The following is a 14,883-nucleotide window of genomic DNA, read 5'->3' on the forward strand; positions in this document are numbered from 1 at the left end:
GTTCGACCCCCAGATATACACAACGGCGCCTCTAGAAGCTAGCACCAAGTTACATGTAAAAGACAAGAAGGTGGACGAAGGCAGGAAGCAACGACAACATGATGAAAAGGACGATCAAGAGAATGTAGATGACAAGCTTCCTACATTCGTAACAGGGAAAAGGTCATGTCATCTAACTCTTTAGCCTAAAACCACCACCATGATTCCATGAACACATGATATGTCCTCATCCACACATTGACATGCTTGCCAAGAACATGCACATGGTTTGTAGGGGAAGTTGTATCAAACACCAGGAACTTCAACAGTAGAGCCAAGAAGTTTTGGCCGTAAGGTCCATTTGACAAACAAAATAGTATGTAATTGTTCTATCAATATGGCTCAAAGCTTGGGGCACATTCATAAACTACCCAAACAATGTTTTTATTAATCTAAACTAACTTTTGGGGTAATTTATGGAACAATTATAAACTATTTTACTTACCAAACAGGCCTTTACGAGAAGTTTAACATTAAGAGCAAAGTGTGAATATTTTATGCATCTGCTTCAAAATAGAAGGATTCATGAAACACTTGCACAAATATTGTATGAATCTACCCAATTTTGAAGTACATTAAAGAAACACACTCGTGTTGTTCCTAATAACAAATGACCCCTTGTTGACAGTTTGACATCAGTACTCCAAAACTTGGGGTAAATTCATAGAACCATGAAACATAGTGTTTCATGAACCTATCCCAAATTTTGAGGCAAAATCATTAAAAATAACCATTTGTTATGGGCACCTCAACACCCACTTAGGTGTTGGGGAACTGAACCTGAACATGTAACCTGCTTCATCTATATTTTACGAAAGTTTTTTTTTTTTAAATGATGAACAAACACGGTACCTTTGTAGAATATGCATGGTTTCTTATGGGGTTTTGTACCTTGTTATATGATAAGGCACAAAGAAGAAAAAATGGATCAAATGGCACCAACTTTTTAGAGAATTTGGGAATGACTTCTTGCACAATGCATTTTAACATTAATTACCATAAACTTCTATAAAAGAGGATAAAAATCTTGCTTTTCTAGAGAAGCACATTGACCTAACCAAAAGTTTGATGCTTCTTTCATAGGGATGTCAATATGTCCGATTTGAATCGATTATCTGACTAATCCATTCCAAAAATATCAGATATGAAAAAAAAATTTAATATCCGACTAATAAATCAGATCATTCTCAATTTCAGATATACCAAATGACATCTGATTGGATTCGAATTCGGATCCAGATATACATAAATATCCTGTCAGATTCTAATATGGATTCAGATCAGATTTTTTTTTTAAAAAAATAAATACTAGATTCTAATGCACTCAAATTTTGAAAATCGGCTAAATTCGGTTGACAATTTGGAGCCAGATATAAATATAAAAATTGGATTCAGAATGTGAAATCGGATTTCAGATTCTGATTCAGTATGACTTTTTTTATCGTATTTGAATCCGAATTCGAATTTAAATATATGAATATCCCAAAAGTCAAATACGATTAAAGATATAATCATTCGAATCCGATCAGTTGACATCCCTATAAAGATCTAAAACTTGAAGAAACTTTTCCTTCATTTGCGGGATCTCTTTCTACATATAAATTTAGAAAATTCACTTCTTAAGTAATTTGTTTAATTATGCTTTATAGATGGTTTTTTCAATGTTTATCCTAATTCTTTTTCATGGATTTTGTGTTTCTAAAAGTAAAACATGTGACGTTGTACTAATTATATAGGTATAATACCTCAGCTTTTTACTACTCTTTACTCGTTTCTCATACTTTATTTATCTAATTTCTTAGTGCTACTATTTTCATTTTATTAATTTCTTGGTACCTCGTAGCAAATCTTTGAGGCGTTAGCTATACCTTAAAAAAAAAAGCTTTAAGCCTAAATGCAGTTAAATATGTCACAAGGAGGGAACATAGTTGGTTGGGCCAGTCGTCAATGATACATCCTAAATGGATGCGATTTTTCTGCAAATGCGGTTGTACGACATTCTAGTTGAAGAGTGTACTATATACCATCTAGGTCCCACCCAGATTCCGAAACAGACTGAACCTCAAGGACGAAGAGAAGAGGAAGTTGTCTCTCCTCTCGCAAACCACCTAAAAGTAGTTAAAAACTAAAGTTTGAAAGACACCTTCCAAAAGCAAATTCCATGGGATAAAAATTTCGTATCAGTGGAGAATGAATGCTTACAAAGGTGATAGGATGTAATATGTGCATAATTCTCTTCTCTCTCTCTCTCTCTCTCTCTCTCTCTCTCTTGTCTCTTGTTTTAGTTTTTGTGTTGCTTTCAGTTCGAAAACTCTCCAACCATGAAGTTTCCTTTCCAAGAAGATGGCTTTAAGTTGGCCAACGAAATTATTTGGAAATCTTTTTGGAACCATCATAGAATTTATCGAGGGTAAAGCATATTCTTTCAAAAGTTGATTGAAGTTATGTTGCATGAATTTTCATAATTTGGTATAAAGAAAATTCTCGAGGGTGTTTGGATGACGCTAGTGGTGGAGCCAGGATTTTCTGGTTGAGGGACACTCGAGTCACCGGCCCAAGTCTGGTGTAAGCACTCCATATAAGTTTTTGAGTTATCATATCCTTATGATTTTAAGTCTTTCAATGAAAATTTTAATGGCCTGGTGCGAGCACCCTTGTATCTCCGCTGTGGATGACACCTTTAAATAGTGTTTTGGAGGCAAAACATGTTTGGGTAGAACCTTTAACTGTTGTTTTGCCCCTCAAAACACTGTTTAAGGTGTGTTCGAAATTGGATTTTTTAAAAACCTAGTTTTCACAAAATAAAATTTTCAAAGGGAGTGAATAACTTGTTGCCTTTAGTTTTTTCATAGAAAACATGAATGTTTTGTTGTGTCATCCACACATAAAAATTAGGTTTCAAAATCGATTGAAAACGAAGTTTTGATTTTTGCAGAACCATATTCTTTGTGGGTGCCATTCGAATGTTTTGTAGAACTCCTAAATCCAATAGAACTGTACAACACAAGAAAATAGAATAAAGAGGGCAAGATTCTTTCAAATCAATTGGGGAAATTATGGAGCAATTTTGGTAAGTAGGAATCAAAGTCCTTTGTTATAGGAGGCATAAAACTAAAAGTCCGCGCATCCTAAAAATGTAAAAAGGTCACATTTTCATGTCATGTCATATCACGATATTTCTAGAATATATATTGAAATAACTGAAACGAAAAAGTTGTGGAGCCACATATGCGCCAAATCTCGACCAAGCAAATCGTTGAGATTTAGTCAAAAGAAGAGTTCACATTAGCCGGAACTAAAAAAGCATGATCTATCTATATAAGAAGAGGACCTCTTTCCTCTTTCTCAACTAGAATTCTACATATTTGTGCGCACCCACATTAGTACATAAAGAGAATTCAACTTGGAGATCGACCAATATTTATTCGCATATATGATCGAGAGCGACTTAGGCTACTAATTATCTAGTCTTGATGCCCTCTTACCCTAAGTGGTGCATACATTTTCCTGGAATCCCACGGCGGCGCATCGCCGCGGAGCTTACGAAATGCTGCCATGTGTCCGACTATTATCGGTGGTGCCGCCGCGGAAGATAAAGTAAAAAGGCTGAAGGTATGAGGGGATTGGATCACCCCTTGGTGGTCGGGTCAAGGTTGATGTAGATCAGAATACCAATCTTATTTGGGATGTAACAATCAACATCGATGCCCTGATGTTTCCGTGTGTAACGAATTTTGTGGCGATACATTCTAGTTAAAATTTTGAAACTATAGTTTGATTTATGCAACGAAAAATTCTTAGCTCTGCCCTTGATTTCGACACAACAATTATAGGTGCTCCTCTCTTCCTTTATGCAGGTACGACAGGTTAACTTGCGCTATTTAATAAAAGAAAAGGTTTTTTTTATTCTTCACACTGTCAAAGGCAAGGTAAGAGATCTTTGTACGAGTTATGTGGGTTTTCTTGATGAATCCAAGCAAGGAAGAATTTATAGCACATTCTTGTAATTGATTGAGACAAATTATATATATTTTTTTATTCTGAAATGAAGATATCAATAGGAGACAGCTGGGCCGGAGCCAAGCCCGAGCTCGCTCGGGCCCAGACCCCCCACCTCAATTTTTTTTTAAAATTTATATGTAAATTTTAAAAAATTTTACTTGTTTTATATAAAACTTTTGAAAAAAAAATTGAGGTAGTCAAAATTTAAAAACTTTAATTTGACCTCATTTTTGAAATTTTTTTGGCTCTACCCTTGAAGACCGTGTAAAATATTGGCTGAGACCAACAAGTTGATGGGTTATCTTTCTTTAGGCCCTCTTCGAAAGAAGAAGAAGCCAACATTATTACGTTCCAACTGTTCGTCTAGCTCTATCTTTCTTTTCCCTCTTTTTCACCATCTTTCCGATAACCATCTTTCCTTTCGGTGGGTGAGATGAATAGATAATAGGGAAGGGGCGCATCAAAGCCAACTCACTCCACTCCCCACCCAGTCTTTGATTGATCGTCTACGTTTCCATTACGCGTTTGAAGCGTGTAAGAAGAGAAAGAGTCAGTGTTGCAACGAAAGAGAAGACAAGAGTAGTGACGACAAGCAGAGGCCTGTCATTATTAATGAAGGACAGTTTTGTTCCCTTTAGCCTCTGGACCTGGCTTTGTTGCCTGCCTCATTACGTCGACACAGAGCACGCAACAAATGTGCACTCAAACCAAAAAGAGGGAAGCTATGGGTTCATGTATATGTACATTTGGCTCGGGCAAGGGGTGCCTGCCGGTACTCCTCCTTCCCTCCATTCATTCTGGGTCTCAGAAATTTTTTGTCGCAAGAATGGGTTTAAAATTTTATAATAAGAGTAGAAATAATTTTTTTTAAATTTTAAGTATTTATTAAACTAATTTTTTTAAAATTTTATATATAAATTTTTAAAGTTTTTAAAATCTAAGAAAAGGGGAGGCCCGTCCTTCCATCCACCCATGGTGAGTGCACCCATGATCGTGGAAGAGACGAGCCGCTCCCCGTCACCTCCACCTCTACCCACATGGATGGAGACCGTCGACGGCACCACCTGCCTGGCCCACTGATGATGGCGGGGAGAAAGAAGGAGGAAGGGAGGGGAGAGAAAAATGATGAATGAATTTGAACCGTATGGTCACATCAAATGGCTTAGATTTGGTGTTCCTTAATGTCCATATAAACAATTAGTCTGGGTTCAGTTTTCGTGTGTGTATCTAAGCAAACGAAGAAGGCAGGCAGCAGGCTCAATTTATTTATAAAAACAAAAAAATGCATTGAGAAAAATGTTCCCACCTTGAGCTCTAATTGTTTATTTTCTGCCCACAATTAATCGTTAAGGTGGATCTCCAAAGATGGATGGAATAATATAAAACAAAGTCTATTGACTAGTTAGCGAGTTCAAAAACTCTAACCTTTTACCAGTGGTAGAGCCACAAAAATTTGATGGAGGGACACTTGTTTAAAAACACTCAAATTTGGTGAGTCACTTATATATATATATATAATATAAAAGGATAAATATTTAAGATTTCCATGTAAAAATAAAAAACTTTTAAGAAACTAGTGTGGGCAATGCCCACACCAGTTACCATGTGGCTACGCCACTGCTTTCTAGTCAGAAAATAAAAAAGTTAATTTTTGTGGATGTTGTTTTTGGTTCACTAGAGCTGATGGAAGCGACTATGGATTGCATTGGAATGAGCTTAAAACCAGCGCCCGAGAGTTTACTAGTGTTAGCCAGAATAGTCCGTCTCTGGATGTCGCTATGCGTCTTGGTGTGTTCAAGGATGACATAAGGCTCAGCTGATGACAGCTTAGTCTAGAGCGATGATGGTAAGGAGAAATTCAGAGCTGGTGACAGTATGAAGAAGTGCCGAACGCAAGGTGTTAAAGAGTGGTGGCGAATAAAGATTTGGAATAGCTCAGCACCAGCTAAGAGCTGCTGGCACACTTACATAGCTTGTGAAGGCAGGTTACCCACTCTTGATCGACTACAAAAGGCTGGCATCCAACTTGTCAATCGTTGTTTCCTGTGCTTTTGTGTCGAGGAGACTGATGGGCATGCCTTAATTCATTGTAAAACTGCCAAGGAAGTTTGGAGATATGTTGCTGCAAAGTTTGGTAGAGTGAAGTTTTCTCAAGGAGAGATTGTAGCTGAACTCAAAAGATAGCTACAAGTTAGAATTTTGGAGAAGTGGAGGCGCCAGTGCTATTTCTTAATTGTTTGCTAAAACTTGTGGCGTCTTAGAAACACATGTTTCCACGACAGTGTCCAACCTCGGATCAGTAGTTTCAGAAGAGAAGTTTGGAGGAATTGTATGGATAGTTTTTCCTCCGTTAAATGGTCGCCTAAGGCAGAACTTAAACTGAAAATTTGACTGGAAACCGGGCTTTACAGTGTTGACACTATTGTTTCAGATAGGAGTGGTATATTAATTAATATTGTGAGAGCAAATACCAGATGCGAGCCGAAAATAGCTGGCCTAAGTTATGCAGTTAATGGGCTTATGGGCTGTGTAGTGATTATTAAGGATGGGGGCAGGATCCATGAGGGAGAAATGAAGGTTTTGGAGCGCATCCTCAGATTTCATAAGGAATATGGTGGAGATTACTTTATAGTCTCCCCAACTAAAGATTGGGTGAGGAAAACACATCAAACACTTGAAGGAAGAAGGATAGATGCAGGCTGGTCTGGGTTCCTTGGTGAGTTTCAAGAAAGGATATTTGTAAAACAGAGAGAAGTCAGAGTTGACCTAGGTCAGTTAATCATGGAGCATGCTTATAATACTCATGAATACTTTGCTGAATTCAATGTATAGACGTAGCTTTTATGCTATGTATCATTTTAATTTTTTTTGGTGAAGGGTTGAGTCAATCCTTTGTTTTTGTCTAGTGTTAAGGTCCGTATTGGCCCTTCTCTTGTATATATCAATTTTGTTGGAATTAAGGTAAGGGGCCTAACCCCCCAGCAAGCTTTTCACTTCCATTTTTTTAAAAAGAGGGTGATACCTTGTTCCCAATCGGAGGATATTCATGCATGCAAACGCAGAACGGATGGCCCCGAAGGATGAGCTTTGCTGCTCCGTCGGATCTGCGGAACAGCAGGGAACGCACACTTGAGTTCGCTCGTGGCCCTCATGATAGAACGCGAGAACAGAACGTTCCACTTCTGGCGTTCTCGGGAGAACCTCAACTAGCATAAAAATTGCCCGTACTCTTACAAAGATGCCCAGCTGGTCTTTTATCTTCATTCATTTGTGCTCACATCTTTCACTATATCTAATAATGTTGGTACCTATTAAATTATATGTAAATTGCCAGATTATTTTTTAATCATTTAAACTAGGCAGCTGAAATTTCTATTTGCAAGTTACCAGCATGTATTTACAAAGTTAAGTGGCTTAATTTTGACCAAGCGTCTGATAAATTTACTAAAAAAGGTTCTTTAGGAACTTAGCTTTCGATTGAAATTTTTTAAAAAGTGAAATTACTCAACAGTCCCTATTTGAAAGCAAGAGGTTGAGTTCGAATTTTTTTGGCAGAAAGTTGAGCCCTGTAATATTGCTCTATCGGAAAAGGAAGAAAAGGTTGACGTCCCATTTAGATTCGCATGGGCGTCGTTGCTTACGCAATTCAAATCCAGAGTGTACCACTTTTTCTAAAAGCATATAAATTAAACTGAAGTCCATTGTTCAAAATATGAACACACACAATGAAAAATTTGCAAGTTCCCTAAGTTAATTTGGCAACTTTAATATGAAAGGGTGGCAGTTTTAATATACGTTATTGTGCACCAAAAATTGTGCATATGAGTGTACAATGACCAAAATACCTTCATTAAAATAAAAAGAGATTGCAAAAATGTAAAAAAGAAAGTCTGTGTCCACAGACGTTTACATGCAACTCAATCTCCTAACCGTTGTTTTTAAAAATCCAACGGTCTGAATATGGCAAATGGGCATTGATTTTAAGCAAGAATTACAATCTTGTATATATATATATAGTGGGAGGAGAGAGCAAATTGAGTAAAATTGATTTTGATTAGTTGATTTGTATATCAGTGATCAATCCTCACCTTCGGAAGGATTTTCTTAATACATACTGGGGACCTTTTAGCACATCTTACTCGTCTTATGACATCTGGGCTTACTTATATATATGTATTTGTCTAGCAAGTGTACATTGAACGAAGAGCATCGGGTTATAACAATTATATAGTGGGCAGGGAGGGAACGAGGGTGGCGAGTGACCTAAAGAGTGACCCAGGCTTTGCCGCCTCTTGAAAATTTCTTGAGCCTCCCAAAGAACATGACGACTATGATGATGGCCTTGCCCTTCCAGCTCCATCTCCCGGAGAAGCTGGCCCAGGAGTCTGTGCAGGGAAGGTTTGTGATCTTCTGCAGCCGTTGGCAGCTGTAGCCCGTCGTCAGCCCCACATTGCCATAGGCACTGCACCACAATGAAGCCAAATTAATACAAAATTTCAAGTTCATGCAGATCAGAAGATGTAAGGCAACTGCAGAAATTGAGGGACTTGATAAATTTGTTTATACATTTAATGATCCATAGAAAAAAATTCCTGGGCTCGGCCCCTGCTCCCACCTTCTTTATAGCCACTAATATATATGTTGCTTTTTAAGGAAAACAAATGCCAGGAAATAATAGGCAACATTTCTTCGTTGGTCAAGTGGGCAGTGATGTCATTGCATCTGTATTCATGGGCTTGATTTCCAATCGAAAATAAAGGGTTATAGAATCAATTCCACCTTTAAGTCAGACACGAATATGAGTTTTCAAATGGATGTGCCAACAAGAATTTTTCCACTGCCCTAGCTTTAGCACCTTCCAAGTTGAAGGAAGACAAGAGTTGAATGCTATGTATGCTGCTATGTTCAAAAGAAAAAAATATCTAGATGGGTATCATATATGCATATTTCTTTTTCCCGTACACATGATCACGCATTGTTTGCCTCGAGAATATGAGAACTAAAAAAATGTGAGACTTCATGAGAGCCACCAGTTTGATAGGACTGACAAAGTGAGTACTGTTGGATGAAACTGATTGAACATGAACCCACTCTAGTCCTCGAGGGCGCTCAAAATTTCTAGTTGTATTAGTTATAGTCGTGAATATGCAGTACCTAAAACGTATGTATTTTTGTTTGGAAAATATTTGTTCATCAATATACATCTCAGAGGGACCTCACTATCACAGATGCATCCACAATGTCTGGTGAGATTCTCGGGAGATAACTGTACATGGTGCTTCTTCGCTAAGAGATGTAGCAGGAGAATGTTGTTTCCTTCAATGCGCGAACTTGGAATTATAGTAGTCAATTACTCTGCACACATAAACCAATTTGAATACATCCCCATGCCTAACTTTCTGCTTTTCCTGCAGCATATCTAAAGTTTTGACTTTTGACTCGGTGAAATTAAACTAAACTTCACTTTGGTTTTTGATGCAGATCAATATCTTACTTTTGATTTTTCACATGGCATATATATATATATATGTGTGTGTGTGTGTGTGTGTTTCGTAAAATATGCTAATAAGTAAGGAAAGACATTATACAAAATGGTTGTGAGACATCTAAATTAATGTTTTATAATCTGAGGTTATACCATTCAAGACCATCAATATACGGCTGATAATCAGTTCAGATAATTCTTACGTTTGTCTAATTCATATATTTTTATCAAATTCTATATCGATAACGAAATCATAGACCAAGAAGATACGAATATTATGCCATGGATGCTTTAGAAAGTAAAGATTTTACGTCTGAAATCATCATTAAAAAAGTAAAAATTTCAGTAATGTAACGAAAGAAGAAAAGGCTGGGAAGTGACGTCGAGTAAATGAAGAGATGGACGGAAGGTCGACACTGTGGTCGCTCTCACCTTGCAACTTCGAAAGCGATTGTCAGGGCGTTGAAGTTGAGGGGGTCTTCCCTGAGGTGGCGCCGCTCCGTGAGGCAGATCAACACCACGAATATCACCAGGTAAGCGGCCTGTGGCAGCAGCAGATACTTCCTCAACCGCCCTCCAACTGATCCCTTCTTCATCTCCTCCTTTTCCACGCTACTGCGGCCACTGCTGCCGCAATTTTCGTCCCCATTTTCCGGCCTAGCCATTTTTAACGGCAATAAAAACGTATAGGGAGGAAGGAACCTGCAACATTCATCCGACTATCAAGATAAACGTCTCAGCAGTTGCTTTTCAGTTGAAGTGAATAAAGGTAAGGCCTGCTTTATCAACACCCGGCAGAATAAACTTTGCTCCTAAAAATACATGAGCCTCCTACATGGGAAAAAGCGCACCTAGCTGAGAGACTTTATTGCCCTTGAAAGGTCCTCTGTCTGCCGCTCCCCTAACAAGGGCAGGGCCAGACTTTTGCTTTTCTTATAAGGGCTGAAAATTTTCATGGAAACATCTGAAAATTTTTCACTGGGGTCAAATATATTGTCCAAAAATTTCTCCAATGACTTAATTAAAATTTTTAAAAATGTTAACTTTTATCTTAAAAATCTCACCAAAGTTATATGTCAGAATCAAACTAAAGGTTTATAGCCAGCTTACCCAACCAGCTACGTTAACCCATGATGAGGCTGAGGCTAAAAAGGAAATTTATAGTTAAATTTCAATGACAAAAGAAATCGGCCGAGGGGATACTCTTCCTTGAAGTAATGGTCAACCAGCCTAGAGATGATATCATTCACAAGTGGGTTCATTGTTAAAAATTTTTGTACTTAAAGAAAATTTATATTTATGATGTAGACAAACTTGTATATAATATTTCCTTCTTTCTTCAAATTCCTTTTTGTATTCAAATATGAAATAAATAACACTTTATATTACGAACTTGGTATAGTTTTTCTCGTGCTATAAAAGAGAGGTTACCAATATACATGTTGAAGCATAGCGAAAGGGTCACCTTGATGCATAAATGCATGTTTGGCACCTTAAGGGACGTGGGAAGACCTTCTAATTCTTAAAACAAAAATGTTGCCAATAACACAAGTAGGACACGTTCAGATTCCTTAACAATAAAAAAAGAGAAAGATCATAATTATGTATCTAATCGAGTTTGATGGATGTTTGTATATCACAGAAAGCATGAATCGAGTTTAATTAATAGAAGTTTCAGTGTAACCATCCCATGCAAAAGGCTCTTAACCTCGAAATGAAAATGAAAAGAATGGGGATATAATACTCTGGTGGAGTACCCAAGTGCCTGTCATTTTAAAGCGACGTAGGACTTGATTCTTAAGAACTCAACCAGGCAGGCCATATCCATCTACGTGCATAATTCGCTTCAAAGCACTTGCTAATACAAGATTCTATATGGATATAAAAGCTTATGTTAGATCTTAATTGTACAAACGCACTCCCAAGACGCGTCGGTACCACGGTACCACGGACGTCATACGACTGGAACAAAGAGAGCCATGGCATCTTCTTTCATGGCAAACAAAAAGCTTCCCCTTAATCTGCAACTGTCTTTGGTGAAAGCAAGCATATTCCTCAAGAATTAAGTATTCAAAGTGAATATAGCTCTTTTCCTTTTGATTCAAACTTGTCCAAGACGGAATGCAAAAGAGCAACCGCGCTTCCCACACGGATTCAACTAGTGAAGAACCAAACTCTAGAAAAGAAATCTTGCAGTTTGTTAGCCTAAAGTGGTGGGAATTTTTCAAGCATACACCAAACTTTTCGATTTGTTCATTATCACACCACAGTTTTGCATCACAAGTTGGTAAAAGACCGCCATGTTTGTTATGGACAAAGTTTGGACAAAACTTCGTTAAAATGTTCAATCGATCCACCAGGAACTGAAAGAGCCCGACCAGAAAAAAAAAAAAGAAAAAAAAAAAAGTAACCAAACAGATGCTTACATGAACCTTAGATTGATAACTTCTTTAGATCAATTCCAATGCTAATCTAAGTCGACCAACTTAGTGGATTAGGCAAGCAGCTTGGTATAAGGCCAGTCCCTAGTTCGATTCCCATGTGTCGAACCCATGCATAAGCCTAACTGAGTAGGTGTTTGAAAATTTTTGGTAGGTACTGCTTGAAAATTTTTCTCAAAATTCAAATACTTGCTTGAAAAATTTTGTCAAAATTCAAATGCTTTCCTTTATAATGTAATCTCTGCTCTTACATCATACTCCAAGACAAGCCACACGTTTTGTGTTTGTAACACCTGAACACTTGTGTAAGGGCCATCAGTGTGGGCAGTGTTAATTTGTAACAAGTTAGTCTTAGTGAACCTAACTGGGCCGACCGAAATTTGAACACTTTGTACCTATTAATAGCAAAGAAGCTCTTTTTAGAATATCCCTAAAAATGAAGGTTTAAAGTGAAAACTTGTCTTTAAGCAGCATGTTCGGGGATTAAATTTTAAAAAAATTGTTGCTAAACACAGTTAATAAATTGGCATTACCCATCACCTATAGTATGGTGAAGGTTTGGTGGTTTCAACCCTAATTTATGGTCCTTTCAGGGACTAATTTTTTAATTTTAGCTATCTAGTAACTAGCATGTATATATATATATATATATGCACGTGTTCTTTCCTACGTGTTTATTTATAGGAACGATTGTACTACAACTTTGTAGGAAGCGCGAAGCTAAATAAGTATAATGATATGTACTGAGTTTTAAAATTTTCCTATTTGGATAAAAATTACACAAAACGTTGACACTGTAACAATATTTTCCTAACTTAATTTCTCAAACAATCATACAGGTATAAAAATAATCAGTCTCTAGCTAGAATGGTTGCGAGCTAAATAACTATTTGTGTTCTTTCGTTCGTCAATTTCTTCACTAGGGTCAATTAATTATGAATGATGCAGAGAAGAAGCAGTAATTAGTAAGCGATTAACTCACATCATAACTAGGTACACCACCAAAAGCGCAGCCGAGAAGCCGGAAAGATCGAACGCCATCTCGCCGGCATGCCGTGCATTAACCGACTGGAAGAGCCCAGCCACCAGCTTCTGGTACACAGTCAGCCCTGCTCCTGATCCCCACTGCAAGAGGCCAAACATGACGAACTGCACCACCGTGAACCCGACATTCGAGAGGGTGATGTATGCAGAGGTCTTCCAGTGGAAGAAATGGCCGTAGCCAAGCTCATGGCCTCTCTTCCACAGGAACTCGTACTCTTGTCTTCGACTCCATTTCTGAAATGCCCATATCATGAGACTCAGGCACGCCGGAAACAGAGTGTTCCCCACCAGAATCTGACCCGTCACCATGAGCAAGAAGCCAGAGTTTCGAATGAAGACTATCATGTTCTCATTGTTAGGAAGGAACCCGCAGTTCACGAAAGAAGAGACCGCGGTGAAGACGGAGAACGTCGCCATGCTGAGACCTTTCCTTTGAAGCACGTCTTTGGCACTGGGGATCGTTCTAAAGTAGGCCAGCACAGTCAGGGAACCGAAGATGCAAACGAAAACATGGAAGCCCAAGGCAACACGTGCTAGCAGCCTCGTCGACCTTAACTTCAAGTCCTCGTGATCTCCATTCACAGCATTTGATTCTAACGCATGTCCGGCCAATTCGACGTCGGCGTCCCGGCGCTCGCGGTCGTTGAAGTCCACCGTCTCGAACAGCAGGGTAAGAGCAGAGATGAAGACTTCGCCACCCACGAACATAAGGAAGATGAGGACCACGAACTGGGAATCCGAGAGGTCCTCCAAGTTAATGGAGGCCAAGCTGGAAGCTGTGTGGGCGGAGACGGACATGAAGAAGAGGTCGGCGTTAGCGATCCTGGTGCCACCGGCGGGCTTCTCCTTCTCTAGGGCCAGCAGGGCGATGAAGCCCACTATGGAGAAGAACATGAAGTAGAGAAGCTCGAGCCAGAACTGATGTAAGCGCCAAAGTGTGGCCCTGTAGGACCGCTTGAAGAACTTACTGGTTCTTCTGTGCAACCCGCAGTAATACCATGAGAGGAAGTCCACCACATGAACAACTCCTCCCATGGTTGGAAAAGAGAAGACAGAGGGTTGCTTACGGGGAATGGGGAGAGAAGCAATGGGCCAATTTAAAGAAGGGAAGGGGAGCGTCCAAGTGGGTAACTGTGAATCTGGTGCGGGTCGCCAAGTGCTGGACTTGGGTAAGTGGATCAGAGAAACAACTAAAGAAGAAGAAAATTATTAAGGCAAGTGGAAGAAAATTTGAGGGCGACTCGCTTGGGGAATGAAAAGATTTCGTGGAGCCCTCTTGAATATCTCTACCGCAGAAGTCGTTTTTCAGGATAGGAGAGTTGACGGCAAAGATGGATTAGTGATCGCGCTTAATTAATTGGCGATGGAGATAATATCTATCAATCGCCGACTCTGATGGCGGTGTATGAATGCCATCTGATCGATTCATGACCACTGATCTAATCGATCTACACTTGGCCGTCGCGCATATATGAACAGGAAGAAGGCTTGAAGATCGGATTGAAAATCTGAACCTAGTTATATGCATGGTGCATGATTTTTTGTGGCCAAGTAACTAAAATAAAAAAATTATAAACATGAAACTAAAAATAAATAAGTAAAAAAATTATAAAAAACTTTTCTTAATAAATTGCTAAAATGTCTTTCCTTCTTGCTCCGCAATTTTCTCTCGTTTCAGCCTGGAATACAGAGAAGTTGAAAGGCTTCAAGCAAGTTGAAGAGGATTGAATTCCGAGAGAGTTCTCTACCAACGAATAAAATGATTATGCTGATGCTATTACACGTTAACAGGGGCTGCGCGTGAGAGAGAGAAGAGGTGACATACTTTCCGAGAAAGAAAGAGATAGGCCGATTGATTGTGACATATTCATG

General features: G+C 38.7%; 1 protein-coding gene across 1 annotated transcript; it reads right to left on the bottom strand.

Moving 5' to 3' along the window:
- Positions 1-8,075: 8,075 nt before the first annotated feature.
- LOC116263805 (sodium transporter HKT1-like) lies at positions 8,076-14,069 on the bottom strand. Its single transcript, XM_031643586.1, has 3 exons — positions 12,950-14,069; positions 9,959-10,228; positions 8,076-8,503 (listed from the first exon to the last, which is right to left on the bottom strand). Exons 1-3 carry the CDS (start codon positions 14,044-14,046, stop codon positions 8,305-8,307), a joined length of 1,566 nt encoding a protein of 521 aa, XP_031499446.1. The 5' UTR covers positions 14,047-14,069; the 3' UTR covers positions 8,076-8,304.
- Between the last annotated feature and the right edge of the window lie 814 nt (positions 14,070-14,883).

This window comes from Nymphaea colorata, chromosome 11, assembly GCF_008831285.2.
Source record: "Nymphaea colorata isolate Beijing-Zhang1983 chromosome 11, ASM883128v2, whole genome shotgun sequence".
Lineage (NCBI taxonomy): Eukaryota > Viridiplantae > Streptophyta > Magnoliopsida > Nymphaeales > Nymphaeaceae > Nymphaea > Nymphaea colorata.

Coding starts and splice junctions, on each gene's coding strand:
- LOC116263805 (XM_031643586.1), bottom strand. CDS start 14,046: ATGGGAGGAGTTGTTCATGTGGTGGACTTCCTCTCATGGTATTACTGC. Junction 10,229..12,949: donor GTGGTGTACCTAGTTATGAT/GTGAGTTAATCG, acceptor TGAATGTTGCAG/GTTCCTTCCTCCCTATACGT. Junction 8,504..9,958: donor ATCGCTTTCGAAGTTGCAAG/GTGAGAGCGACC, acceptor ATTGTGGTGCAG/TGCCTATGGCAATGTGGGGC.